At 39.0% G+C, this 25,490-nt stretch overlaps 1 protein-coding gene across 4 annotated transcripts in view; it reads right to left on the bottom strand.

The window, feature by feature from the left end:
- Nucleotides 1-4,280: 4,280 nt before the first annotated feature.
- cntn3a.1 (contactin 3a, tandem duplicate 1) overlaps nucleotides 4,281-25,490 on the bottom strand; it is a 110,977-nt gene continuing 89,767 nt past the window's right edge. For 2 of the 4 annotated variants that reach the window (XM_029719452.1, XM_029719454.1), the window contains exons 12-23: nucleotides 25,128-25,255; nucleotides 19,755-19,930; nucleotides 14,473-14,590; nucleotides 13,978-14,136; nucleotides 13,611-13,760; nucleotides 12,804-12,874; nucleotides 12,197-12,431; nucleotides 10,405-10,520; nucleotides 7,843-8,029; nucleotides 7,483-7,595; nucleotides 6,997-7,165; nucleotides 4,281-5,826 (exon numbers count right to left, since the gene is read on the bottom strand). In XM_029719452.1, coding sequence (XP_029575312.1) covers nucleotides 5,735-5,826; nucleotides 6,997-7,165; nucleotides 7,483-7,595; nucleotides 7,843-8,029; nucleotides 10,405-10,520; nucleotides 12,197-12,431; nucleotides 12,804-12,874; nucleotides 13,611-13,760; nucleotides 13,978-14,136; nucleotides 14,473-14,590; nucleotides 19,755-19,930; nucleotides 25,128-25,255 — 1,714 coding nt within the window. In that variant the 3' untranslated portion in view covers nucleotides 4,281-5,734. Of the gene's footprint in view, nucleotides 5,827-6,788; nucleotides 7,166-7,482; nucleotides 7,596-7,842; nucleotides 8,030-10,404; nucleotides 10,521-12,196; nucleotides 12,432-12,803; nucleotides 12,875-13,610; nucleotides 13,761-13,977; nucleotides 14,137-14,472; nucleotides 14,591-19,754; nucleotides 19,931-25,127; nucleotides 25,256-25,490 lie in introns of those variants that run through there. The other 2 variants (XM_029719451.1, XM_029719453.1) reach the window with 1 other exon arrangement.

Raw genomic sequence — 25,490 nt, 5'->3', positions numbered from 1 at the left:
TATACTGTGGCTATCTACAGTAGGAAATATTAAGAGATTCACATTAGAACCTTATTAAGTACGCCAAATGAGCTACCTTTTTAAATGAAACGAGTATTTTAGATAATGTTTGCATGATAAAGACATTCATTATGAAATTAAATTAAACCACTAGAATACCTACTGTATAGATACAAAGTTATAGTATTATACAAAGTAGAAGAGACCTTAAGGCAGTATGAAATATCACAGTAGCTAGCTACAGTTGAAGTGGGAAGTTTACATACACTTAGGTTGGAGTCATTAAAACTTGTTTTTCAACCACTCCACAAATGTATTGTTAACAAACTATAGTTTTGGCAAGTCGGTTAGGACATCTACTTTCTGCATGTATATTTTGCATGTATATTTTTCCAACATTTGTTTACAGACAGATTATTTCACTTATAATTCACTGTATCACAATTCCTGTGGGTCAGAAGTTTACATAGACGAAGTTGACTGTGCCTTTAAACAGCTTGGAGAATTCCAGAAAAGAATGGCTTTAGAAGCTTCTGATAGGCTAATTGACATAATTTGAGTCAATTGAAGGTGTACCTGTGGATGTATTTCAAGGCCTACCTTCAAACTCAGTGCCTCTTTGCTTGACATCATGGGAAAATCAAAAGAAATCAGCCAAGACCTCAGAAAAAAATTGTAGACCTCCACAAGTCTGGTTCATCCTTGGGAGCAATTTCAAATGCCTGAAGGTACCACGTTCATTTGTACAAACAATAGTATGCAAGTATAAACACCATGGGACCACACAGCCGTCATACCGCTCAGGAAGGAGATGCGTTCTGTCTCCTTCCTGAGATGAACGTACTTAGGTGCGAAAAGTGCAAATCAATCTCAGAACAACAGCAATGGACCTTGTGCAGATGCTGGAGGAAACAGGTACAAAAGTATATATATCCACAGTAAAACGAGTCCTATATCAACATAATCTTAAAGGCCGCTCAGCATGGAAGAAGCCACTGCTCCAAAACTGCCATAAAAAAGCCAGACTACGGTTTGTAACTGCACATGGGGACAAAGATTGTACTTTTTGGAGAAACGTCCTCTGGTCTGTTGAAACAGCAATAGAACTGTTTGGCCATAAAGACCATCGTTATGTTTGGACGGAAAAAGGGGGATGCTTGCAAGATGAAGAACACCATCCTAATCGTGAAGCACGGTGGTGGCAGCATCATGTTGTGGGGGTGCTTTGCTGCAGGAGGGACTGGTGCACTTCACAAAATTAATGGCATCATGAGGAAGGACAATTATGTGGATATATTGAAGCAACATCTCAAGACATCAGTCAGGAAGTTAAAGCTTGGGTTTTCCAAATGGACAATGACCCCAAGAATACTTCCAAAGTTGTGGCAAAATGGCTTAAGGACAACAAAGTCAAGGTATTGGAGTGGCCATCACAAAGCCCTGACCTCAATCCCATAAAAAGATTGTGGGCAGAACTGAAAAAGCATGTGCGAGCAAGGAGGCCTACAAACCTGACTCAGTTACATCAGCTCTGTCAGGAGGAATAGGCCAAAATTCACCCAACTTATTGTGGGAAGCTTGTGGAGGGCTACCCGAAACGTTTGACCCAAGTTAAACAATTTAAAGGCAATGCTGCCAAATACTAATTGAGTGTATGTAAACTTCTGACCCACTGGGAATGTGATGAAAGAAATAAATGCTGAAATAAATCATTCTCTCTACTATTATTCTGACATTTCACATTCTTAAAATAAAGTGGTGATCCTAACTGACCTAAGACATGGAATTTTTACTAGGATTAAATGTCAGGAATTGTGAAAAACTGAGTTAAAATGTATTTGGCTAAGGTGTATGTAAACTTCCGACTTCAACTATACATCAGTAAATGTCCAACATAGGCTATGGCTGGGATTCAATCCGAGGCACGTTTTAGAGCGATGTTGACAATGCGCCCATTAAAGCTAAAATTCTTAATGGTGAAACTGCCACAACAAATAAGTTACTGCAAACAACCAACACCATTTTTTCCCCTCTGACATCACTGCACACACGATAGAACAGTGGCATACTATATGTACTGCATTTGTTTTTCTTGATGCACGACGCTCCCCCAGTGCTCCCCACCTCTGCTTCGTCAACAAAACAAAAACAATAACAACAGCTGTGGGGCGGACAGTGGCGCTGTTTCCCCCCATTGTGGATTCCATCTTTAAAGGCAACGTTCCCGAGGAGACTGCATTGACTGTAGCTGCTGAAAATGTCTGCTCAATTGGAAATTCCCTTGAAATGTCATGAGTTCCACAATACGCCTCAGATTGAATCCCGGCCTAGATGTCAGTGAAATGAAAAAGTCTGCATTATGTCTGTTCTAACTGTAGACTCCATCTACAGGAAATTAAACTCTGTAACAGGAAAATGGAAATGGAAGGTATTATTAGCATACAGTGTTTTCAATACAGAATGGGGGGAAAAAAGATAACTCAACAAATCCAGTCAGGATAACAGAGGGTTTGCCAATCCCGAGGTCCCACAACATGTTCACATTTGGTTGACTCCATTAAATAATAGGAGTGCTGTAAAGTGCCATCACTGTACTTGAAGGGGCGTACATAAGGCTCTCCATCCATCTACATACACATTTAACAACAACTATCATGACATTAGCAATTGCTAATGATTTTTATCCTGGTGGCGTTTATGCCATTTTCAGGGATGACTTACTGTGTGTTATATGGATTCAAGTTTTATATGGACATTTACCAGGCCTCTTGCGGTGACTATATGGCATTATAAATATAAGCCCTTATTTATCCTCCTTCAAGCAAAGTGTTGCAGTGATACCTGGTATCTCAATCCCTCATTTGCTTTTGGTGTGTTTTGGTCTGGTTATATTTTGAGTGTTTGAGGGATACCATGACCTATGTTTACTACTGTATGAAAAGTGTGCTGTGATAATGTTTGGTAGTAGTGACACTTCTGTATTTGTATGAAGGAACTACTTCCAACAGTTTTGTAATCGAGGACATACTTTAGATGAACTATGTGCCAGAAAGCCAACAAGAATGTCACAAACATGATATGGTAAGACTAATGTATGTGTCCTGTCAGAGTATTACTTGTCAGGTACCCTCTTACAAAACGAAGCTACTCCGAGTTAATGCATTTAGACGAAAAGGCATAGGCTGAGCTGAAGGTGCCATGTTAGGATTATGACAAGTTAAAGTTGGCTTTGGGACACATAACTCAACTGTTACCAGGTGTGTGGTGTGTAACTGTTGAATCGCATTAGACAGCCAAGCTCCATTTTTGCATTTATGTTCGATATCTTTTACAAATCACAGTGGCAAAATCAATGTCGGGGGGTTAGGAGTGGCGAAACCAATGTCAACAGCCATGCATTCCTTTGTACAGTATTCTGAGGATTAAATTGGTTTCAAATAAGTGGCAATGTTACTACTGTACACTAGAGAGTTTCAATGAGCTCTAGATAGCTTGCGGTGCAGTCTGCATTGGGTGCATCTAGCATCAGTTTACCCTACCCAAGTCCTAACCTTAATCATGACCTTAGATCAGTATCTAAGGGAAACTTCATCCTACATGTTGAAGTAACCTGGCAACTTGGACAAGTAATCAAACCAGCCATGATTAATCAGAGGCGTTGGCGAGACCATCGCCCTGTGCCGAACCCTGATTGGATGACCTCTGGCTGACCTCGGAACCCTCCCAGACCCCTGAGCTCACCCCTATCTGTATAGCCCTCCTCTACTCAGTTCACATCATGTTTGCTCTGTGCTGCTCCCCATTGCTTGGTGCTGTGTCTTTGCTGTACAGTGAACTTGCATTCCATACATTAATAAACTAAATGAAAAGAGCAAGACGAGAGTGAGATCCTCTGTTCTCTGTCCATGAATCATACTTTTTCTTGTGGATGTTTTTCTGAGTTGTGGCATCCGTATTCCACCATATGATATCAGGATCATTTGTATACGGTTTGTTTGATTATTTACATTTGTCTTCAACGTCATATTTATACAATATGGCACTGTATTTCACATAACCTCCCTAATGCCAAGACTTGTCTTTTCATGGCAAATATATAGCAAATATATATCTTCTGAAGAGTACGTATTTAACTTTTCAAAATGGTAGGCCTATACAGTGCCATACATCCAACTGTAGAACACATTGTTTGAACTTGTCCATCTGTATTCTCATTATTGCTATGGTAAATAATAATACATTAGATCTGATCACATTTCCCCTCAGAAAAGAAGCAAACAAAATGTCATTATGTTTATTAAAAGCAGGTTGATCCATTAAAATATTCCAAGCCACTTACAATTACCACTTTCATGCCAAACAGCAGTTGACTGTAGGAATATGCACAATGTTCAAAAACTCAAAAAACACTGCCACTTCTTTTACAATGCAAATCATGAAAGACATAAGAAAAAAGACATATCTGAGCACTAATGATCAAACAAAACATAAAATGGTCCAAAGGAACCATGTTCTCAATTAATAAAATTGGGATAATTTCTAATAAACAATATCTGGATACACACATGTGATTAATAAATAATAGTAACACGGTAATAATAATAACAATAAAAACAACAATGATAATAGACATAAGGCTCATTTTGGGACCTGAGGATTTCATACATACAGTGTACAACAAATTGGCTCACACAGCTTAGCGTGGCTATTTATGCACTTGTAATGGAGGGAAAGGCGAGGAGAGAAAAGACATCCATCTATCAGCTTTCCACCACACTGTAGTTCCTACCAGAAGCCATTTTGGTGCTGACTGTACTGCAGCTGCCAGTATTATGAGGCTGGGTGGATGGGAATCATGTTGGCTCAAAATGTTATCATTTATACTGTATATAACAGTCCATATATAACGATATATGTGGTCCTCTTTCGCACAGTTGGTAGAGCATTGCACTTGCAACGGCAGGATTGTGGGTTTGATTCCTGGGACCATCCATCCGTAAAATGTACACACGCATGACTATAAATCGCTTTGGATAAAAGCGTCTGCTAAATGGCACATAATATTATATGTTATGTAAGAGTAAGTGCAGTTTCCAGGAAAAGGAACATAGGTCCAAAACCAGGCCATAACATGACGAGGTTTGTCAAGACGCCCTGGTAGTTGCAGGGGTCACCAGTGAAACAAGAGGTTTTCTCTTCTTAACCTTTTCAGTACAGTAGGTGTCCTAGATACAGTCTTTGAGGATTCAGGGAATGACAATCATCACTGCAGGTATGGGTCTCTTGAACGTAGCTTCATTTCACGCGTGTGAGTTAATTCCCTTCACACTGACCAGGGTCAGCGGCATCTTAACTCGCCAGTTGTACCCTTATCCAAATTATGTTAAAAAGTAGCAGTCTCCTTTTTGGGGGGGGACCCAAGCTCTCACAGGGATTCCTGAAACGTACACAGCTTCTTGTGCATCGTATCTCATTGTCTTCATAAAGAAACACTTTTGAGATTATCCATTTACGGAAAACATTTTAAAAAGACAGAAAGCGGTAACAACGTAATTTCAGCATTTATCAACGCTGCTTATGTAACAACAGTTTCCAAGCTGGACTTTCAATATCTCCCATGAAAGGTTTGGGGGAAATATATTGTCAACAAAGGGGGTATCTGTTAGAGGAAGAAGATACATGGCCTCTTTGTCCAGTGTCCTCATGCAAAGCAGTGTGGTCCAGGAGCTGTTTGTCATAGGAACGTCCTGGCTGTGAAATAGAGTGCTAGCATATTGACCATGGATAACGCTGAAGACTCCGGGGCTGCACCAATGGCCATTGAACCTGCAATAAAACCAGTCAAATCTAACACGTTTCTTACAGTATATGCTGTTCAGAGTGCAGTTCAATTATATTCTAGACACTGAATAAGGGTTGGGGTAAATTCCATTTTAATTCAGGAGGTAAACTGAAATTCCAATTCCCCAAATGTCTCTAGCACTTTTGCATTACAGCACGGGAGAAAGTGGTAATAACATGGTAATAGTATGGTAACAATTTACGGTTACGCACCATGAAAGCATTATGTAACTAGTGCTGGAATTAAAGGGTTAAAGGTTAGAGGAGTTTGTAAAAACAGATTCCTGTTACCATACTGTTGGTGAATTGTTAGCCCTCTATTACATATTTGGAGTATTACCTTAAAACAAGATTATAATTATACAGATATTAACAACTAACTGGGAAAAATAAGGTCTGTTATTAACACTTTGTCCCGTGAGGTAATGTAATGTAATTTCTCGTAGAGATGCATTTTGGAAAATGTGAATTTGAATTTCAGTTTACTTTCTGAACTGACTGACGTGGAATTGACCTCAACCCTGCATTGAATTAAGAATATCCTCACAAACACATAACGAGTGATAGCGCTGAGGTTGTCATGATGCACATCTGGTCTGCAATAATGTTTTCCACCATGTTGTTATTGCTCAAATGTATCAGGAGGTGGCGCCGCTATACTGTATTTTGGATCATAATGGTTAGACATCAGAAGGGCCCATTATACTGGACTTCTTTGCATTGAATCCAATTAAAGCTCTTGTGTTAAAAAAATAATAATTCTGTTCTGTTCCTAATGTTATTTCAGTCATTTCAATTACAATTATTACATGATCTCGTGCAAAAAGTTAAATCAGTTGGCCCTCATAATAATTGTATAATTTGGTGGGTGCTTATATTTGTCCTTTTTCACACATGTACAAGTGTGTATTGATACACATAGTGTGAATTGGAAATGGTTTTTTTGCATATCCCAACTCCCCGTGAGACACCCTCAGAGAGTGGGGACACAGCCAGGGTCGGACATTATCAACAGCGACTCTAGATCAATTGGGGTTAAGTGCCTTGCTCAAGATCACATCGGCAGATCTTTCAACTTGTCAGCATGGGGATTTGAACTAGCAATCTTTCGGTTACTGGCCCAACGCTCTAACCGTGTCAGGCAGAATGTCCCACCTGCTATCCTGGGAATAGTGATTTGTCTACTGCTACTCCCCTCTCCTCCCTCGCTGAATGGTTTGATCTGGATGACATAGTCCTCGTTGACCGGTAGCGCCAGCTCCAGAGACGTGGTGTTAGTTTCGACCACGTTGGGACGACTGTGTCTGTCCTGTGTGTACATCACCTGGAGAGATGTGACAACACAAATCATACACAGTGAGGATCTGCACAACATAGCCTAGAGTGCACATGCTGTATAAGAATCACTACGAGAATCAACCTTGTCGTGGTCAGAAACACTGCTATGCTTATTACATACTTTGCTTATAAGAATCAGTCTGTTCAGTCATCCAAGTTTGTTGTGATTCTTATAAGAGAAGGGGTACTCTCTAAACCAATAAAAGTGCTGAACAACTCAACATAGGTGAATAACCCTAGAACATACTGGATAATTTAATAAATAATAAGAAAAAAATGTGAAATACGCGTTTACTCCCGTACTTTGTAACCAGTGACCTCGGACTCGTTCTCCAGAGCTCTGACTTGATCCCATTTGAGGATGACCTTCGAGTTTGAGGTGTTCCATATGATCTTCACTGGTGCCTGGCTTGGGGCTGGAAGAAAAGAAAATGTGAACACTTCATTTGGATAGTCCATCTATAGATGCTGATGGCCTATTGATAGTTTATTGGGTATCTATAGATGGCCTATCCAAATAAAATGTCTCCAGGACGACAGCCCAAAGAGTATTCAAACACAGCAAGTCAGGGTCAATATTTATTTTCAAGTGAGGGAGGTGGGGGGTGAGGCTTTATGGAGTGGATGCAGGCAGGTATCCTTGAATGTAGGTTTTGTACTTACGGGGTTTCTTGGTGGTGACATTGACTGTGGCACAGTGAGGGCCCACCCCGGCACTGTTGTACGCTCGGAGGGAGATAAAGTAGGTTCTGCTGCCCTCCAGGCCTCTGATCACCACAGACGTCCGGTTACCCATGGTCCTGATCACACTGGCTGTCTCCTGTCTCTCCCTCTCACCCCAGTACCTCAGCTACAGTTCAAAACACACCAGTTAACACTACAGGTCAACATCCCTGATATGTTTCAACTTTTTTTCCTTATCAATGAAATCAGTGAAGTGTATTTTTAAAGCACAGCTACACTGGCCATAAACTCCCCAGGAGGATGAACCCTAGAGAAGAACCCATCTTCCTCGGGCTGTACCGGGTAGAAGTTAAAAGTATATGACCATCAAGGCCGGATAGTTTGTCACGTCAGAGTATTCATATGCTTGTCTAAGGCCGTGGTCACATTAGGATTTTGTGTTTGAATATTTCGAAGGGAGCCAATACTTTTTCAATGGGAATCATCCGTTGCCAGATGAATGACAACAGAGCTGATTGTCTGACAACAACAAAAAACGCACAAACTAATTCCCTTCTAAACTCTGTTTTTAAAGTTATCCCTTATATCAAAGGGGCCATAGGCTTGGTCTAAATGTTATTAAACTCGCACAATCTGGAATCCCTGGACTCTCTTAAGAACCAATGGGAAGAGGATTTAGGTGAACAACTTTCAGATGAAATTTGGCAGAGTATGCCTCAGAGAATACATTCTTCATTTATATGTCTAAGACATGCTGAAATTCAATTTAAAATATACTGAACAAAAATATAAACACAACATGCAACAATTTCAACGATTTTACTGAGTTACAGTTCATATAAGGAAATGTCAATTTAAATAAATTCATTAGGCCCTAATCTATGGCTTTCACATGACTGGGCATGGGCGCAGCCATGGGTGGGCATAGGCCCACCCACTTGGGAGCCAGGCCCACACAAAGGGCTTTATTATAGACATAAATACTCCTCAGTTTCATCAGCTGTCCAGGAGGCTGGTCTCAGACAATCCCACAGGTGAAGAAGCCGGATGTGGAGGTCCTGGTCCTGGTCCTACACGTGGTCTGCGGTTGGACCTACTTCCAAATTCTCTAAAATGACGTTGGAGGCGGCTTATGGTAGAGAAATTAACAATCAGTTCTCTGGCAACAGCTCTGGTGAGGCCAGAGCTCCCTCAACTTGAGACATCAGCGGCATTGTATTGTGTGGCAAAACTGCAGATTTTAGAGTGGCCTTTTATTTTCCCCAGTACAAGGTGCACCTGTGTAATGATCATGCTGTTTAATCCGCTTCTTGATATGCCACACCTGTCAGGTAGATGGATTATCTTGGCAAAGGAGAAATGATCACTAACAGTGATGCAAATACCTTTGTGCACACCATTTCAGAGAAATAAGATTTTTGTGTGTATGGCAAATTTCTGGGATCTTTTATTTCAGCTCACGAAACATGGGACCAACACTTTACATATTGCGTTTATCTTTTTGTTCAGTGTAGTCCATTGGCTGCATTGGTCAAAGGCAAAATTATCCAAGATTAGACCAGAAATAGATCCCACTTGTGGCCAATGGAAGCAGGCTCCTACTACTTCATTGCACATGTTTTGGACATGCCTGAAATTGACAGATTTCTGGATGTCAATTTTTTGGACGTTTTCAAAGATACTGGAGAGACCTACAAAATGTTCTGCCTTTATTTCATTATTCGGAGTGGCACCACAGGAGGCCACTCTAAACAGCTATGGGCAAGATGATGGCCTTTACCACTCTTCTAGCTAGACGTCTTCTACTATTGAAGTGGAAAGATCAGTTTCCTTCTACTTTTAGCCATTGGATAAAGGAGGTTACACAAAAGCTAGAGAAAATGTGCTACTCCGTTAGGGGATCTGCAATTACATTTATAATATCTGGCAACCTTTCCTATCCTTTGTAGAAGACATGGACCCAGATAATTTCACAACTACATAAACCAACCCAAATTGGAATTTGTATCCCTATTTTTACTCTTCTTTACTTTTTTGTTTGATTTTATCTTTGTTTTGTTTGTTATTTGGTCAAATTCTATGCAAGCAGTGGGTTTGATTTGGTAGAGGATCCTTTTTTTTGATCTGGTAGGGGATCCGTTTATGTTTTGCCCTCTACCTGTTCTGTCTGTATTATCTGTATAATCATTCAAAATGCCAAATAGAAAAACATTTGATAAAAATAAAAAACAACTAAAAAAAGCTTTTGACAGATACAACTCGTCTGAACTCGTCCGAAAACAGTTGACTCGAGTTGTACTAATGACGGACAAAAACTAACAATGATGTACATCATATACGATTTCATCCATGTTCATGCGTCTCAGTGTGGCTGTACGCTAACTGATAGTTGTTCAGACAGGGTGTTGATTTAATCTACATAAATGTAACAATTCAATGAGGGATAATACTGGATAGTCCATTGATCTAGTACGAAGAGTAATACTGAAGTGGTGTCAGATCTATCCATTTTATGTCTATGATGTGTGTTTGGGATCTGACCTCGTAGCCCAGGATGCGTCTCCTATTGTTGCTCCAGGGCAGGGCCTTCCAGGTGGCCTCTACCTCCGATGCCGACACACTCCTGGCCCGCACCCTACCCGGGGCTCTGCTGGGCTCTAGGGTCACACACACACAGTGAATGCGTAACTACTGATAGCTGACAATAAGAAATAAAGTGGCTATAGAACATCTACATCCCCTTTAACTTTAAAAAATAACTTTTTCTGGCATTACAAAGTAGGATTGAAATATATGTAACTGTAATCTTTTGTCATTGATCTACACAAAACACTTCAAAATGTCAAAGTGAAGTAAAAATTTGACTATTTAAAAAAAAATATATATATATATATATATAGTAATTCAATAAGTATTCACCTTTTTGTTGAGGCAAGCCTAAATTAGTTCAGAAGTCAAATTTGGCTTAACAAGTCACATAATAAGTTATATGGACTCCATCTGTGTGAAATAATAGGGGTGACATGATTTTTTAATGACTACCCTTTCCTCTGTCCCCCATACATACATCATCTGTAAGGTCCTTCAGTCAAGTGTTGAATTTCAAGCACAGATTCAACTACAAAGATCAGAGAGCTTTTCAATAGCCTCACAAAGAAGGGGAGTGATTGGTAGATGGTTAACAATAACAAATTACACATCAAATATATCTTTACGTATGGTCAAGTTTATAATTATGCTGTGGATGATGTATTAAACCACCCAGACACATCAAAGATGCAGTCGTCCTTCTGAACTGAGCTGCAGGACAGGAAGGAAACTGCTTAGGGATTTCACCATGAGGCCCTTGGTGATTTTAAACTAGTTACAGAGTTCAATGGATGTGATAGGAGAAAACTGAGGATGGATCAAAAACATTATAATGACTCCACAATAATGACCTAAATGACAGAGTGAAAACAATAATACAAATATACAGAATAAAAAATATTCCAAAACATACATACAGTATGTATGCATCAAGGCACTAAAGTAATGAAAAACACGGTAAAGGAATACACTTTTTGGCCTAAATGCAAAAACGTATGTTTGGGGCAAATCCAATAACACATCACTGAGTAACTGCCTCCTTATTTTCAAACATGGTTGTTGCTGCATCATGGTATGGATATGTTTGACATCGGCAAAGACTGTACACTTTTTCAGGATGAAAAGAAACGGGACAGGCAAAATGAAAATACATTTTAAAATCCTAGAGGATAACCTGCTTCTTCAGTCTGCTTTACACCAGACACTGGGAGAGGAATTCACCTTTCAGCAGGACAATAACACAGCCAAATCTACACTGGAGTTGCTTACCAAGAAGACAGTGAATGTTCCTGAGTGGCCAAGTTACAGGTATATTAGTGTTTCATTTTCATTCATCTTAAAAAATAACTCGAATTTGTCTTCCACTTTGACATTACAGAGTATTTTGTGTAGATCGTTGACAAGAAAAGTACAACTAAATCAATTTTAACCCCACTTTGTAACACAATAAAATGTGAAGAAATCCAAGGGAGGTGTAGACTTTTTATAGGCACTATACATATAGCATCTGAAATGAAAAGGAATGATGGAATAGGTATGTTGTGTACTCAGCTGGGTCTGGCATCACTTAAACATTGCAAAAAATACTCAATGGCATCCTATTAGTGTTGAACCCTGTAGAGGTATTGATGGATTTCAGAATTCTAGAGTTATATAGAATATCTCAATAACGTTAGAAAAGAAAGAAAAAAAATCACGTAATTCATTCCCTAAATAAATAACAGGGTCTGGCAGTGTACTGTACCTTCCTCTGCAGAGTAGATGGTGGCCACCGGCCCAAAGGGGCCCTCCCCTTTGTTATTGTACACGCCCACTTTCACATGAAACGGAGAGAAGGGAGCGATGCTCTCGTTCTTGAAGATGTATCTGGAGGTGTCGGGGGAGGTGACTGCAGCCTGCATCCAGCCTTGAGCCCCCTGAGGTCGGAAAGCTACCACATAGCCAAATCCTGGGCCACTCTGTAGCTCTTCAGGGACAGGCTGCAGAAAGAGATGAAAACACAAATGTACATCGGTGCATTCACATAATACACATCTACCTTCTAATAATACCATGCAGACCGGAACTGTACTTTTCTGGCTCGTATAAAACATTTTTACATTGTCCTTTTCAGCGTGGTTCTAGCAACTTTGGTGAATACGTAACCAGGCCAGCTCAATACAGCTTGGTTTGGCCCAGTAGTGTAAAAAATCATTTTGGCACAACCTGCATACTCTGAAACATACTTGCAGTCAGAGAATGGGTTATGTTTGATTCATAATTTACTTCAACATATAATTTGGTGCTCTTTGCTGAATCTGTATGACTTTACCAATCAAGCGGATCATCTTTATTAGTAGTGTTCACTTTACCTCCCAAGTGATGACGAGCTCCGAGCGACCACCGCCACCTCCGTTCACTCTGGATGGTGTTACCTTGGGAGCTGCAAAAACAAGTGTGTTTGTTTTCATAGAGAAACTTCAATGTCTGCATACCTCCTACTATTATCATGGCAAAACATCTGTCAATTAAAGCTGTTCATTGTTGGGGTCACCATGCAGTTTTTAAACAAAATATCCTCCTCATCATCAATCATCAACATCGCAATGGAAATAGGTGTCACGTCCTGACCATATTAAGTAGTTATTTTCTATAGTAGAGTGGACAGGGCGTGACAGGGGGTGTTTTGGGTGGTTGTTCTATGTTTTCTATTTCTATGTTTAAGTTCTAGTTTTTCTATTTCTATGTTGGTGTTGTTTGGGTTGATCTCTAATTGGAGGCAACTGATCCTCGTTGCCTCTGATTAGAGATCATATTTAAGTATGGGTTTTTCTCTTCTGGTTTTGTGGGTTACTACCTTTTGAGTAGTGTGTTTTCCTCTCTGCATCACGGTTGGTTGTTTTTGTATATTCAAGTATTTAAGTGTATTGCATTCAGTTTCACGTTTAATAAATATGTGTAACTACGAACACGCTGCATTTTGGTCCGCTCCTTCGAACAGCCATGACAATAGACTTGTACTGTACCTCTTGCACGTTCCTATAATAATGCATTAATAATATTGCGTCACAACTTGAATGTAAACAAACAATTCATTGAGTAAAATTGCAAAAATTATAGTACAGTATTCAGCATTCATCGTTGTGTTGGGAGCTATGTGGGGCAGATACAATACATACGCATGTCTTTGGTCCGGGCTTTTTTGGAAGGTTTGCTGGGCTCTCCTGTTCCGATGGCGTTGGTTGCCAGCACTCTGAACTCATACTCCACCCACGGACTGAGGTCAATGACAGTGGCTGTCAGCTGTTTGCCCCCAAGAAGTTCAGGAACTAACCCGGACAACAAATAGCCTTTAATTAGCATGTTGCAGGCTCTTCTAGTGCTATGTAAATACAGTCTATAACTTTGTGTGCTAATTGTGATGATGTATCTTGAACCTTGATTATGTTGTGAGTGCATTATTCAATTTAATATACAGTGTGTGTGATAGATAAAGATAGGCACAAAGATGCACATGCACACAGACGTGCGCACACACACACACACCTGTGATGACTCCCTGCCAGCCCAGGGAAAAAGTTGTGCGGGCCTGGATGTTGTGGGTGAGGACTGGGCTGTGGTTGTCAGGACCCGATCCCCAGGAGAGAGACGCTGTGCTGTCTGTCATCTCTGTCACCTGGAAGTCCACAGGTGGGTCTGGAGCACCTGGAAAGATCGTTATCACAGCATCATCTTAGTTGATCAACATAAGATATAAAGTACTGTGTATTCTACACATACATTTTAATAATGTATTTATTCATTAAAATGTACTGTTGCAGTCATGATTCAAACACAAGCTTACGAAGAGGTCTAAACATTATGGGCCGATTATTGGAGAGTAGGAGAACCCAAGGTTCCAGGTTTAATTCTAAACCTGCCATTTGCTACATTAGTGGCAAAAGTTGGATTTCACAATTCAAATTGTATTAATTTTTTTACTGGATCCTACAACAGATCAATGTGACATTCTGTGCTACTGGTGCTCCAGCATAGCCATACCTCTAACTACCACATCGGTGGCGATGGAGACACTGTCCACCTTGGTCTGGACAGCACAGGTATACTTCCCAGCATGCCTCAGCTGAATGTTACGGATCATGATATCACCTGCTGAGCGCTGTCCATAAGGAATGTCAAACCAGAGCAGTAAGGAAAATGTTAGAATTCTAGAAAAGATATCGAATAAAAAGCCCTTCTTCAAATTCGAGCAGGATGAGAGAGTACACTTGATTGGTTCTGTGTTCAATATATGAGGTGAAAGTCATGATAAAAGTCAGACCTTCAGTAGAAACGGCTGAATAGTTCAGACCGTTTAAAGATGACAGTTTCTACCTGAGAGAATGAAAAGGCTATTTTCAGTCCCATTCCTTTTACTCCTTTCTGTTTCTAATTGTCAGCTATAATACATGCTGACCTTTGAAGCTGCTCTACTGTACTTGTTAGTGTGACTTTTGTCACATAGATAAGATTGAGGTCAAGACGACCAATGGTTTCAGACCGTAGAAGACCAACATTTGTGAGGAGATCATTTTTTGCCTAGCATTAGCTCACACTCACTATACTCTGTGATGGTTTCTTGTTATTGGGCCTCAAAATACCCAACTTACAATGCAGTTGTAACTAACTCATGTGGTGGGCGGCACTTACAGTTTTAGCTTGAACATTGTAAGGAAACTGGGATCCATGTGAGCGAAACTGGGATCCACATGGCCAAAACAATACTGATAAACACTTTTTTTGCATAACAGTATATACTCTTTATCACAAAACACTTTTTACAAAACAGTAGACACAACTCTCTACATAGGACACAAACATCTATTGTGTAAACTATGTCAATAAAAACGAAATCATTTTTCACCGCCAATAACAATTACTTCCATAATGTATATCTTTACCACCAACATGTAAACCCCTTCACATAATTGTTAACCTCATAATCAGTCCATAAATACACATTAAATAGTTCACCTGTCAATTGTTTGGTTTTCCATGGGTTATAAAATAGATCACATTGTTATTTTTTATATTGGCAGCTGTTTTATAGGGAAAATATTCAATGTGTTGCACAGTATATAAAAACATATGGCCATACATAAAAAGGAAATTTAATTGAACAGTCATTTCAGTCCTTACTTTTTACAGTGATTGTGTTTACTGTACTTCAGTCACTTTTTGGGGGGATTACTTTTAATATTACTCTATTCCATGTTGCTTTTCAGAGGCCTCATCATGTTTTACATAGGAGGGCTTTGTCAGCCAAGTCTAGTCACAGCATATATAGTAGGCCTAACTACCTCACAGTATTTGGTTTGTAGTACCATAACTACCTGCTTGGTTTTGATGGACTAGATTTGATTTATGTTTACTGAATTGTAAGCATGTACATAATTACATACAGCATAGAACACATATGCAATCCAAATAGTATCTTTTTTTTTTACACCTTTCTGTGAAATTCTTCCTACTTTACAGTTTCTCAATCACATACAAGCATTTTTTTTTTTTTACTGTGGCCAAACATATCCAAATACATTTTCCAAACTACTGATAACTTTCTTGCCTTTGTATCTGGATTGCATATCTTAGATGCTCTTTTGCAAAATTATGATTACAAATGGCATCAGTGGATACAAAATTCACTGTCAAGTGTTTTTAGAATATTAACACATTTTCCTCAGAAGAGTTGTGTTCACTGTTTTCAGCAATCAGTTAACACTAGTCATGAAAATTCTTTATCACTCCATCAGTGCTATTTCATGTACAATATAGTGAAATATTTAGGTAATTGGGACTGTCATTTTAGGATTTTTTACAACATTGCAAATATGCAGAAAATTAAGTTGAGTTACTCTAATGCAACTTTAGGTTAGTCCTATTTCGTAACATTGTGACCATCTATTAGAGCTTTGCTTTGGTGTGGCCTATACATTCATATATCAGTTGTGTTCCTCCATCCTGATTTAGTGACTGCAAAGAAAATATATTGCTATAATGTGATTTATTTTTAGACAGTCGTGTTGGGAGAAGTTATACGGACACTCCTGGTGGACAAATCAATGACGTATAGACCCTAGTGAACCGAATCATACAGACCAACTTTCTTTGGCCAAAGACAGAACGGACTGTCATTCATTAATATTAGCAAATAAAACATACGACTTAGCTATTTAATATACAATAAAAAAACTCACCACTTGAACTCGCCATTTAACTTACCTGTCAAAGAAGACGCGGGGAAGAAGTCATTACTGCATAACAGTCAATTCGGTATTCGGCCAAAGAAAATTGGTCAGTGTGATTTGGTTCACTCAGCTCTCAGTTGCGCGATATACGCCATCGATTTGTCCACCCGTAGTGTCCGTATAGGTTCTCCCAGTAGTGTTCTTTTGATAAAGTTATTTGCAATTTTGACAATATCTTATAGTTTTTATGAATGTTTTAGAAGGAAACTACAGTACATAAAAACATGTATTTACTGTTTTGCAAAAGGCCACAGAGTTCTGTGTCGTACGTACACTGTTTTGAAAATCGACATTGTTCCATAACAAGCTTGACCACCATTGAGATAAACTGTAGTATTTGATCCTAATTCAGAGAATGCAGCTCACGTCTATAAAATGTTTGAATACCATCTTGTACCATTGACTCTTTTTCATAGAAAAAGTCTATTAATGGTTATAGTTAGTATTTGTTGAGACATTATTTAATAAATGGTGAGATAACCTTCTCATTTGATGACTAATAATACTTTTGGATTAACTGCTTTTGTAAAGTGTACTTTAAGTTGTGACGGTGTAAGTTAATTTTGATATAGAAATATTCTCACTAGATGACAAATTATACTTTTTGATATTATGACATTTTGTGATAGGTATTTTAAGTTTGATTGTGTATTAAGAGAAATGTATTGTTTTGGAAAACACACTTGCACTTTAGTGGGCTAAGTTAACTATATACAGTGCCTTTTTTCACATTTTGTTGTGTTACAGACAAAATTTAAAATTGATAAAATTGAGATTTGGTGTCACTGATCTACACACAATACCCTATAATGTCTATGTGTAATATTGTTTGTAAAACATTTTAGAAATTAATAAAAAATGTTAAGCTGAAATGTCTTGAGTCAATAAGTATTCAACTCCTTTGTCATGGCATGCCTAAATACGTCCAGGAGTAGAAATGTGCTTAACAAATTGCATTATAAGTTGCATGGACTCATTCTGTGTTCAATAATAGTGGTTATCAAAATAAAGAAAGTCGCACAGTGATGCCAAAACGTTGGTAAATACCCATTAAATTGCTGGGAGATTATACATGGAGTATGCGACTTTCTTTATTTTGATAGTTGATAGTTTATTCGATGTTAGTCAGCACCTCCACACAAACTATTATTCTGGGTGTGCGCCAGCTCATGTTTTTTTTATCTACAATAATAGTGGTTGAACATGATTTTTGAATGACTACCCCATCTGTGTACCCCCACACATACAATTATCTGTAAGGCCCCTCAGTCGGCAGGGAATTTCAAACACAGATTCAACCACAAAGACCAGGGAGGGTGAACATCCCTTTGAGCATGGTGAAGTTATTAATTAGGCTTTGGATGGTGTATCAATACACCCAGTCACTACAAAGATACATGCGTCCTTCCTAACTCAGTTGCCAGTGACGAAGGAAACTGCTCAGGGATTTCACCATGAGGCCAATGGTGATTTTAAAATAAATGAATAAAATAGTTTAATGGTTGTGATATGAGAAAACTGAGAATGGATCAACAACATTGTAGTTATTCCACAATACTAACCTAAATGACAGACTGAAAAGAAGGAAGCCGTGCAGAAAAAAAGTATTTCAAAGCATGCATCTTGTTTGCAACAAGGCAGTAATAATAATACTGCTAAAAATGTGGCAAATACATTTTATTTTTGTCCTGAATACAAAGCTGTATTTTTGGAGCAAATCCAACACAACACATCACTGAGTAGTACTCAATCATGGTGATGGCTGCATCATGTTATGGATATACTTGTCATTGGCAAGGACTAGGGAATTCTTTAAAGATAAAAATAAATGGAATACAGCTATAATCACATGCAAAATCCTAGAGGAAAACCTGGTTCAGTCTGCTTTCCAACAGACACAAATTCACCTTTCAGCAGGACAACAGCCTAAAGAAGAAGGCCAAATCTACACTGGCTTGAAAATCTATGGCATAGTCTTGAAAATTGCTGTCAAGCAACGATCAACATTCAAATATTGTACAATCCAGGTGTGGAAAGCTCTAAGAGACTTACCCAAAAAGACTCACAGATGTAATCGCCGCCAAATGTGTTTCTACAAAGTATTGACTCATGGGAGTGAAGAAGTAAATGAGATATTTCTGTGTTACATTTCCAACACATAAAAAAAAATACATGTTTTCAATGTCATTATGGTGTATTGTGTGTAGATGGGTGAGAAAAATATATTTTTAATCCTTTTGGAATTCAGGCTGTAACACAATAACTTTTGGAATAAGTCAAGGGGTATGAATACTTTCTGAAGGCACTGTACCTCCAACAAATATAATGTATGATGAATAGAACTATTTAACCTTTATGAAATTACTGATTGCATTTAGGACACACTTTTCTGCAACATGTCAGCTTTGTGTCAAGTGATTAGTGCAGGGAGTCAAGCGCTCAAATGAAGCCATGAGGCAAACACAATTAGAGAACTAATGGCATTGCTGATGAGCTGAAGGAATATAGAACAAACTGTGGGTAGTAAGCAGCCAAGATATTATAATTGCTTTTCTAATTAAAGAGAAATACATTCGACTGTAGATGACCAAATGTAATGTTTGACTGAGCATTGAATCGACAATTCCTTAGGCACCAGTTTTTTCAAAGGAGTAGTTGTTATCAACAAGCGGAACAGGCAAACAGGCAGACCGCTCTTGTTAATTCCAAAAACAAATTTGATATGATTCATGAATGAAAATCATTCAATACACTTCCTCTAATCCGTTCACTATATATCAGCAGTAAAGTATTCATTGTTGTACTGTATATGTTATTGTGCTCATAACATAATGCTATAAAAAAGACTACTCTGCCCTTGGTCATTTTACGTCATATAAACATACACAGTAAAAATAAATAAATATGATCAACTATATGTAACTGGATTGCAAATCACAGGTGACAACCACATAAATAAGTCAAGTAATTATAAAAGGTCATCATAGTAGACTTAATTCAAACACATGAGTGTAAGGCAGACTCGAAAGCACTTACTCCGCCAACTTTCTCAAAGTAGCCCCCGTGGTTTCCAAAGTGGATGAGCTGTTCGTTGAAGAACCAGGTGAATTTCAAATCGAGCGTGGGGTCATGGGAGACTTGGCAGGGCAGGACGATGCTCTCGCCCACCGTCACGTCCAAATGCCCAGCTGGGCTGGTGATAATGGTTGTCTCTGCAAGAGACAAAAACAAGTTCAGCTACCTGGGCCAGACAGAAACAGCGGGGGGGCTTCTCTTATCACTATCTACTTTGTTCTGCCTATTTACAATGACAAAATGTATATACGTGTTTTATAGCACTATTGGGTTTTGTTTGAGTCCATTCTACTGGTTTTTCTTTGGAGGTGTGGGGCTATTCTGCTGCCCTGTTAACTCCAGGACTGTTACACCTCAGTCATGTCTGAGATTGTGATTATTGTGCTTTGTTCCTGTAAAATAAATGGGCATTATCGTGTCCGGTAACACTTTATTTAGATTGTAGAGCATCTATAGATGGACAGACTATCAGTAACATTTCAACCTACTGTCTACTAACCCTAACCGTAGCCATAACCCCAACCTTAACCCTTATCCTAACCCTAAACTTAACCCTAACCCTTATTCTAAACCTAACCTTAGCAAGTAGTTGCTTATCAACAGATGGTCATACTATCAATAAACTATCTGTAGAGCATCTATAGATGGACTATCCAAATAAAGTGTGACCTCTCATCCAAACCACTTAGTATTTCATCCAAACCACTTAGTATCTTGTCCAACCGACTTTGTATCTCGCCCAAATGACTTACTGTAGTATCAAATACAAACAATTTACCTTAAGTTGTTATGCCAGTTGTGCTTCTGTTGTGCTTTCAGACCATGTAATGATGGCTGTAATGGTCACGAATTCCATCCATTAATATGATCATGCATTGACAGTTTTTTGATAGCCTACAGCGGGGCTGCTTGTGATTGCCAACTTGTAATAGATGCCCATATAGCTATCTGATTATTCATTTTCATCATGGACCTGTCTAATAAGGGCTCTATGAGCCCATGTGAACGCCAAACGTTCTTGACTGAAGTGGAAGCAGTCATTAACACTAGGGCCACTTGGCTTCTCAGTATACAAGTACCCGCTAGAGAACGTGCCTCTAGCTTAGGCATACTGTATCGTTATCAACCAAAAAGAAATACCATAGTAAAAAAATATTTGTTGATTGTGTTAAAAACACAAATCTTGGAATAAAAAACGATTTGTTTAATTTGATTTATAGATTTGATTTAGCTGAACTATCACAAAGAAATCGTAAGTAGTAGAGCCCAGTAACAGCTTCTTTTATAAAGAAAATAGAAAAATATCATCTCAACTTGTGGCTTTAATGTTCACTGAATGGACAGCGCCTGTCTAGACAGCTATGGAAATCTCCTGTTCAGGCATTGGCTCATATTGTCATCCTTTCTCATACACTGAATGAGAATGAACAGTGTAAGTGGCTTTAGCTGTCACTGTTTGTTCAAACTATAACCACAAGTCACTTACACAAAGTAATGCATCACTGAAGAAACTAAGAAACCACACAAACCCATTCCTCTGCACGGCTCCATTTCCACAGGTCAGTCCGGAGTCTATAATTTGCTTCCATTTGGCCAGACAAAAAGCCATCCTATTTCAACCACAGCATGGTGGCGTGCTGCATAGCAACCTAATCTTTGCTCTGACTCTTTTGGGTGTCTTCTCCACCTCGGCGGTGCAGTGAGATAGGCAGGGCTGAGATTCCATACAGCAAGCCCCAGCTGAATTATGCATGGGTGTCATAAGCGTCTAATGGACAGAGAATCAGACACTGCATGTCAGATGGTGTTTAAGGTCTCCATACTTTGCTCCGTCAAAAGAGCCCAGTGGGTTATCTCACACCCCCTAGGGTGCATTCCAGGTGAGGCTATGAATGCATGCCCTATGAATGAATGTCTCAAGACAATAAAATGAGGAGACTTCATAACACATTCATAATCCCTACATGCTGCACTGATAAGCACTTATGTCAACAACCGCAAGTCGATATTTTTGTTATGTCACAGTACTGTCATTTACACTGCAATTATGAACATGCGGCTCTTGAAATAATAATTTAAGAAATGCTTATGTACTGCTTATGAATGTGTTATGGGTTATGAATGTGTTATGACGATCTTATGTAGGCACCCTTCAAATAAGCTGTTATCTAAATGAGAATGAAGATTTCCAACTGCTACCTATTGAGTTCGGAAATTATGGAATCCTTTGAACACATTTTGACATGCGTGTTTCAATGTCATCCAGCTTAAATTTTGCTAGTGCATTACTTTACTTGACAAAGGAAAGGGTATTATGGTTTCCCTCTTCATTGTCATCTCATTGAGTTCTTGTTGCTAACATGGTATGAACGAACCACTATCAATCCAGGATAATTATACAGGATATCAGGGCTGTGCACAGACCTTGTGGAGGTCAAATTTCCTCGGCATAAACATCACGGAGAAACTGAAATGGTCCACCCACACAAACAGTGTAGTGAAGAAGGCAGCTGAAGAAATTGTTCTTGGAAACAGTTCCTCACGAACTGTTACAGATGCACAATTGAGAGCATCATGTCAGGCTGTATCACCGCTTGGTACGGCAACTGCACCGCCCAACAACTGCAGGGCTCTCAAGAGGGTGGTGCAGTCTGCTCAACACATCACCGGGGGCAAACAACCTGCCCTCCAGGACACCTACAGCACCCGATGTCACAGAAAGGCCAAAAAGATCATCAAGGACAACAACCACCCGAGCCACTGCCTGTTCACCCCGCTATCATCCAGAAGGCGAGTTCAGTACAGGTGTATCAAAACTGGGACCGAGAGACTGAAAAACAACTTCTATCTCAAGGCCATCAGAGTGCTAAATAGCCATCACTAGCACATTAGAGGCTGCTGCCTATATACATAAACTTGAAATCACTGGCCACTTCAATAAATGGAACACTAGTCACTTTAATAATGTTACATATTTTGCATCTCATATGTTTACTGTATTGTACTCTTTCTACTGTATCTTTGTCTATGCCGCTCTAGCATTGCTTGTCTATATATTTATATATTGTTAATTCCATTCACTTACTTAGATTAGTGTGTATTGGGTATTGTCATATTCATGTATGTAGGTGGCAGGGAAGTCAGGCGCAGGAGAAACCAAACCGTACCCGTCGCACACCGATACACAAAATCCATGTAACATAACATACAAACAATCACCGACAAGGACATGAGGGGAGACAGAGGGTTAAATACACAGGTAATTAATGGGATTAGAAACAGGTGTGATGGAAGACAAGACAAAACCAATGGATAATGAAAAACTGATCAATGATGGCTAGAAAACCGGTGACGTCGACCGCCGAGCACCACCTGTGCAAGGAGGGGCATCGACTTCGGCAGAAGTCGTGACAAGTATATGTTGTGAAATTGTTAGATATTACTGCACTGTCGGAGCTAGAAACAGAAGCATTTCGCTACACCCGCAATAACATCTGCTAAACACGTGTATGTGACCAATAACATTTTATTTCATTTTTAAAATAAAATAAAAACTTTAACTTCAATTAATTGACTACAATCATAATCCTCTACTGCGTCTGTATCTGATCATTGCGAATGTAGCTAGAAGATTATGTAAATCAGCTATCTAGTTAGCTAGCTAGTTATAGCTATACTGTCGAAACAATCTAACTAGTCTTTACTAAGTTTTATTTTTTTGGTGACATCAGCCTTTTAAAAAAACAGTTGATTTGTCCCCTGGCGACAGAAGGGCAGGGGTGATTTGTGAGATTAGCTAATTTTATGGGCAATTCAGATACATAAAAAAATACGTTTTCCTCATAGGGCAAAAGGGCAGGTTCTCGAGCACCACTAGGGCCCTAACTGTGCACATTCCTGCAGGGTATGTCTCTCCATAAAATAACAGTCTGTGACATTTGTTGTAGCTTTCATTGCTATCATAACAGCCAGACACTTATTGTAGATTAAATAAGTAGTTGATTGTAGCATGTTGCTAGCAATGGTAAAATGTAGAGTTTGATTCTTGTATGGCACCATGCTGACAGATCACTCACTCTGCTAAGAGCGGGATCCGAACTTGAGAAACACACACATAACTTATACTTGAATGTGAGACTTGCATTTATGTGAAATTGCATATCTGAAACTCAGTTTGAGTTAAGGGCAAATATGGAGATATGGGTACGTGCCCATATCTCAAGCCCTGAATGTGAATGTACTATTACAGGGAAAATCCACTCAAAAACTATGTTTAGAATTTTGAATCATCGTGAATTTTGATTTCTTTTTTTGATTTCTTTTAGTCCACATTTGGACTAATCTTCCAAGAGTCATGATGATGTGGCCGGTGACACTTTGCTTCTTGAAAGTCCAACATCTTGAAAACTTGACTGCTGACATGCAAAACATTTGTGACTGTGTCAACAGTGGACTAAGGGGGAAAAAATCCCTTTAAGAATGGTATTCAGTCAGCAAAGTTGGGCAATACTTTTACTGACTGTGGCTGATGTTGATTTCTTTCAAAGGGGACTGGCTGGATTTCATGAATATAGTCTACAAAAATCACCTGTAAAATATACTGCCATTCTTAGAGGCAAAAGGGCTGAAAAAAAGGAAATGAAAGCAGTTTCTATACCAAACAATTTGCAATTCATAAATTGTGAGGAATCACCAAAAGGCATTTTAATAGAGCACTGTTGTTGACTCTGCTCTTTAGAAGGGCTTGGAAATCCATTGCCTTGCAGAAGCGGGTGATTTAAATAGATGGAACTCTTAAACAAACAGAGCATGGCTATTAGCTACCTCAGGAAGGTATGAATTAAACATTAAGGCATAGCAATGAATCTTAAAACCAATGCTAACTCTGAACCTGCCCAATCAACTAATTGTATGTTTGTGTGGTACATGGAAACTATCTGTTATTGCATCATCCATCCTTACATGGCTCTGTAGTCTGGTTCCTCTAATGAGACACTTGTTCATGGATAGTGCAGATAGTTATCTTCTATTGCCAAGGAAAACATTGGTCCCTTTCTTCATGCTCTGGTGATGTAAAAAGTCATACAATTAATTTTGTCCTATTCCAAAATACCTCCTCTTCTCCAATAGTGCAGGGTCATTATATTAACCGAATTAAAAACTCTCTAAGGATCCTACTCTCAACTAATAACAAACAACCAAACCTACTCGTGAAGCCTGCAGTACAATCTGCTGCTGCAAGCATCCAGTCAGCATTTTTTTTTTTTAAATGTACATCTTAATGCAAGGATTAGAGAAATGGAGAGCCATCTCAAGGAGTGGAAGTAGAGATACCTTTAACCAAAAGACTCCCAGCACTGCTTGCCACTCCAAACTGGTTCCTTGCCACGCAGGTGTAGAGGCCGACATCCATTTTGGTAACGTTTGCTATTCGAAGACTTCCATTGTCCAACACTGAGACTCTAGAAATGAATAAAAAAAATGAATGTCAATATCATAAGTCATACTACACTGATAGTTGTCACAGAAACTGTCATCCAACTAAGGCCTGAGGAGTGGGTGAAAGATATACAGAGATTGAACAAATAAAATAAAGTAACATTTGTGACCATTGTGACTATTTCACCCGCATTGAAACTATTATTTTAAACATTGTTCTAAATCTTCAGTGAGGAGTGAAACCATTCTGTTCTCTTC

The sequence above is a fragment of the Salmo trutta genome, chromosome 28 (genome assembly GCF_901001165.1).
Source record: "Salmo trutta chromosome 28, fSalTru1.1, whole genome shotgun sequence".
NCBI lineage: Eukaryota > Metazoa > Chordata > Actinopteri > Salmoniformes > Salmonidae > Salmo > Salmo trutta.
The sequence above is the reverse complement of the archived record's forward strand: the minus strand, read 5'-3'. Positions and strand labels throughout refer to the sequence as shown.